Genomic DNA, 5,111 nt, shown 5'->3' with positions numbered 1-5,111 from the left:
ATTATATATATATTCATGCAGACAAAAAGCAAGCTCCCCCACCCCAACCAAAGTGACACTCGGCACCAAGCAGTACCGGTGTCCAAGAAAAACATCTGGGGGGTGATGGGGTGAGATGGGGAAGCAGGAGATAGATGTGCATATTATATATATATTCATGCAGACAAAAAGCAAGCTCCCCCACCCCAACCAAAGTGACACTCAGCACCAAGCAGTACCGGTGTCCAAGAAAAACATCTGGGGGGTGATGGGGTGAGATGGGGAAGCAGGAGATAGATGTGCAGCTCACAGTTCTGGAGCAGGTTGGGAGATGAGGACTTGGGGAACCAAGCAGCATATACACTAAATGCAGACCCCCTCCATCCCCTCTTCCACTAGTTTCCCTTCCCAACTCCCAATTCCTATGACGAACCAAGAAGCACATCAGTGCCTCTACCCCTTTACCTTCAGTTCCCACAGAAAACAGAGGAAGAACAGAAGGGTCTGAGGAAATCTATAGAAAGCATTTCTAGTGGACATCACGGAGGGGCTGTAGGAAAGGAGGTTCTCTTCAGGGACCACTCTAGCCCCAGTGCCATAAATGACAGTGAACTGATCCAATTTTAGGGAACATTCTGGAGCTTCTGGCTCCAGGGACTGGAACACAAATTCTTTGCTGACACAGCCCACCCACCCCAGCCCGTACCCTGGCTGCTCTCAGAAAACAGGATAAAGACCTTGAACTGGGTCAGTCTTTGCAAGCTTCAGGATTCTTAACCCTCAGGAGCCCCTCAGAACAAGGAGGAAAGTGGAGGAGGAGGAGGGATTGGGGAGGGTGAGCTGTGGGAGAGGGGTTGGAGCCAGAAGGCAAGGGCAAGCAGCAAGAATTGCAGAAAGAGAGGAAAACTAGAAGGAAAGGAGAGAGAAAAGAGGACTGGAGATCCAAGAAAAGGGGTGGAGGGAAACAAATTTTTATTGAGTCAGCACTCACCCTTCAACCTTTTAGGGTCAGTATGACTTTCCCCCATTTTATACCAATGGAGAAACTGAGGTTCAGGGTGGTTCAGAGCCTTATGCAGCACCAGCCTCACAGACACTGATGAGCCAAGCAATGCTCTGCGGGCGCAGCCTCTTTCGTACTAAACCACAAACCTCTGAGAAAGAGTAAAGGAGCAAGAAGACAAGAGGGAGACGGGAAGCAGGGAGCCGAGAAAGGAGTGGGGTGCAAGGGAGAAGCTGCAGCTACGCTACCTGATTCTCAGGGAGCAAGGGCAGAGGCTGGGTGGGGCTGAGGGCACCAGGCTTCCCAGCCTTAGTCAACCACAAGGGTCTCTTGGCTGTAGGGGATGGACTTCTCATGCGTCTGCTCTCCACCCTTCCCCATGTTGGGGCCGGGCCCCTGGCTGTGCCCCGAAGAGTAGCTGGCCGACTTCTCCCCGCTGCTGCTGGGGGAGCTACCCCCGCACCTGCTGTGGCCCCAGCAGAGCATGGTGGCACAGGCCTGGCGGAAGCGGGGGTCAAAGAAGGCGTACAGAAAGGGGTTGAGGCAGCTGTTGACGTAGCTGATGCAGGTGCAGTAGGGGAAGACGTTCATGAGGAAGAGGTCGAAGTCGCAGGGCCAGTGCAGCAGGCTGCCCAGCATGTAGAGAGTCTTCACCAGGTGGTAGGGCATCCAGCACAGGGCGAAGGTCACCACCAGCACCACGATGATGCTGAGCAGCCGGCGCCGCTTTCGCAGGCCCTCCACGCGCTCCTTGCGGAAGTGGCCGGCGATGGTCTGGGCGATGAAGAAGTAGCAGGTCAGCATGATGCTGAAGGGCACCACGAAGCCCACGGCGGTGGACGAGACCCCCAGGCCCACCTCCCAGGCCCACTCGGAGCTCGAGGTGGCCACCATGGAGTAGTCCATGTAGCACTGCACCTTGGTGGTGTTCTCCAGGTCCCCGGTAGAGCGGAACACCATGACAGGCATGGCCAGTAGGGCAGCCAACACCCACAAGACCGCCGTGGCCACCGCCCCGCTGACCCGCAGCCTCAACCGCGCGTTGGCCACTGGCCTCACGATGGCCAGGTAGCGGTCAAAGCTGAGGCCGGTGAGGCAGAAGACGCTGGCATACATGTTAACAAAGATGAGGTAGCTGCTGAGCTTGCAGGAGAAGGTCCCAAAGGGCCAGTCATAATCCCGGTACGTGTAGGTGGCCCACAGCGGCAGGGTCACCACGAAGGTCAGGTCAGCCACCGCCAGGCTGGCGATGAAGATGTCAGCCGAGCGCCTCTTCTCCCGGCTGCTCCGAAACACGGTCCAGAGCACCAGCCCGTTGCCTGTGGTGCCCAGGAGGAAGACCAAGATGTAGATGGCGGGGATGAGGGCCCCCGAGGACTTCCAGTCCGTGTACTCACACTCGGACTGGTTGTCTGCCCCATAGTAATTGTCAAAATCGCCACCTTCCTCCATGCTGGGGAGCGGAGAGAAGACGGGCAGGGGGTCCTGGGGGTACCAGCTCTGTAGCTCTGTCACCAACTCAGCAAGCACCCAGAGCTTCTGGCTTGAGCTTCAGAGGGCGAGAAGGGCTGGAGGTGCCCGGAGCCCTTCCCAGCACGCAGGAGGAGCTGCCTCTGGATGCTCCGGACCCTGGAGGATGCCTCTCTCCTGCAGACTTCCCTCCACACGCTCCTGTCCTGCCCCCGTCTCAGCTAAGACACTTCCTTGCACCCTCCTGAGTTTCTGTCTCCTTGGCTTGTCACTCCCTCCTCCCACCTCTAGACCAGCCCCTCACTTGTGAGTCTTAAGATCTTTAAGGTACAGCCCACTTTTTTTTTTCTTCTTGTCACTGGGCAAGTGGACCAAATTGACCCCTGCTGTGCTGGGCAGAGTGTTATCTGTGTCCTGCAAGCCTGCTCTCCTCTGCCCCACCTCCTCCCTCTGGCTGCCACCCACCTTCACCCCAGCCGCTGTCCCTCCAGTTTCCTCTGGCCACCACCTCCTGCCTGCCCCTTGGGAAACCCCCTCCTCAGACCTCTCCACCCTCCTGTTCTCACCCCCTCCCACCCCCTCTAAATGGGACAAATTATGCAGATTGAAATCCAGCCCGAACTGGAGCCAGGGCGGGCAGGGAGCAAAGAGGGTGTGAGATTTCGCAGGACGGTTCCAGGTCCCAGCGAGCATCTGGGGTCCAGCCCCTCTGCTCCCTTCCTGCACTCCCAGCCCCCACCCAAACCAGGCTTCCCACTAGGACCCTCTTCCTGCTCTTCCTCTCACTTCGTTTCCCTCTTGGCTTTGACCCTCTGTCTGAGAACATTTGTGGTTTGCAGGCACAAGTACAGGGGGATTTCTCTAGAATTCATAGGCTGTTGACAGATTGCAGATTACAGTTTGCAGATGACACAGGAAGTTGAGGACAGAGTCAAGGGATGAAAGAAAGCCAAAACAAAATGATCTCTAATGAAGTCAATAAATCTCCGTGGGGAAACCGAGGCCCAACAAGGTAAATGTCCAGCCCAAGGTCACAGGGTAAATTTTGTTACTGTGGGTTGTTTGCTTTTCCTCTTCTCCAGGCGTGCATGTAACGCAGTGCCTGGCGGGCAGTAGGTGATCACCAAATGGTTGTTGAGTGAGTTAGCGGTTGAATGAACTAGAGAGTGAGTGAAAAGAGCAGTCCATATACAGAGGAATGAGTGTATGAATTCTTCTGTGGAAGAACACGGAGACACTTCAGTCCTTGTGTTCTTACTCTGCATGGACCAGGAGGTGTCTCTGAGAGCACACAGAGTTCAGCTAGAGGAGGAGGCAGAGGAAGAGGCAGCCACTGGTGGATACCACGGGCGCGGTCCACAGAAGCTCACTTCACCCTGTCTGGTCACCTCTCTAGAGCCTCTAGTCAGGAAGAAAAGGATGCACAAGATAAGAGAAAAAATATCCACCCTTTCCACCATCTCCCAGGGGCTGGGGGGCACCTACAGTTGGGCAAGAGTGAGAGGCAGCAAAGTCAGGACATGAGTCTCGGCTAAATCCAAGGCAAAGAGAATCCAGTGTCTAGAGGGAGAGTTGATCAGAAAATCTGCAGGAATCTTAAAGCAGGGGTGCCAAATTCAAACACCTGTAAGGACCAGGCCAGGAGTGTATGTGGGTAAAACAGCCATTTCGAGACAGTAGGGAGTGGTGGAGACTGTGGCAAATTGGAGTATGCACACTCCATCAAAAGGAGGCCTCCTCAGCTCCAGTCTCTAGCTGTCATGCAGAAATGTGGACCCCAGCGTTACCATGCCTTTGGAGTCTTTAAGATAACTTCAAATTCTGGATTTTTATGAGAAATTTTCAGATTTGTAAATTTGGAAAATTAATTCCATTTTTTTAAGAAACAGAACAAGTAAACACGTTCTCGGGGCCCCAGTTGGTGCTATTCAAACAGGAGCTTGCCAAGAATAGAAGGTGGGAGAACAGAAAGAATAGGCCAGGAGGAAGAAACATAAAATGCAGACAGAGAAATGAACACAAGTATGGCCAAAGCCTCGTGGTGCAATGGGGAGATACAGGAGAGAAGGCCGGAGGGAAGGTGAGCAAGATCCTGAGAGCCTTCGATGACCTTTGCCCAAAGGCAACGTGGAATGATAGGCATGCTGGGTTTCTCGTGAGGATTATGTATTGCCCACTTACTCCATGCCAGGCATCCTTCTAAACATTTTGTATATCTATCGAGCAAGATCCTGAGAGCCTTCGATGACCTTTGCCCAAAGGCAACGTGGAATGATAGGCATGTTGGGTTTCTCGTGAGGATTATGTATTGCCCACTTACTCCATGCCAGGCATCCTTCTAAACATTTTGTATATCTATCTTCTCTCTTTTAATCGCCAAAACAATGTTAGGAGGTAGATACTCTCACTAGCCTCAACTTACAAATGAGGAAACTGAGGCACAGGGAGGTAAAGCAACTTGGCCAAGTTCATCCAGCTAGTAATTGTCAGAGCCAGAATTTGAACCAAAGCTATCTTTAGCCCGTGATTAAACCATTACGCACACCCCCCCCCAAAAAACTCTAACGCATCTCTCTAATGCATCTGTTAAGCATTATAGAAATGTAAAGAATACTAATAAACCTCTAATTTACTTTAAAATAAGCTCCCTTGGGTGAAA

General features: G+C 53.1%; 1 protein-coding gene across 1 annotated transcript; it reads right to left on the bottom strand.

Moving 5' to 3' along the window:
- Positions 1-939: 939 nt before the first annotated feature.
- On the bottom strand, positions 940-2,674 carry APLNR (apelin receptor). Its single transcript, XM_008578929.1, has one exon. The coding sequence runs from the start codon at positions 2,432-2,434 to the stop codon at positions 1,292-1,294; it is 1,143 nt and encodes a 380-aa protein (XP_008577151.1). The 5' UTR covers positions 2,435-2,674; the 3' UTR covers positions 940-1,291.
- Between the last annotated feature and the right edge of the window lie 2,437 nt (positions 2,675-5,111).

This window comes from Galeopterus variegatus, unplaced genomic scaffold, assembly GCF_000696425.1.
Source record: "Galeopterus variegatus unplaced genomic scaffold, G_variegatus-3.0.2 Scaffold1784, whole genome shotgun sequence".
NCBI lineage: Eukaryota > Metazoa > Chordata > Mammalia > Dermoptera > Cynocephalidae > Galeopterus > Galeopterus variegatus.
This window is presented reverse-complemented; position numbering and strand designations above follow the sequence as displayed.

Excerpts from the sequence above, each read along its gene's own strand:
- APLNR (XM_008578929.1), bottom strand. The coding sequence starts at position 2,434 with ATGGAGGAAGGTGGCGATTTTGACAATTACTATGGGGCAGACAACCAG.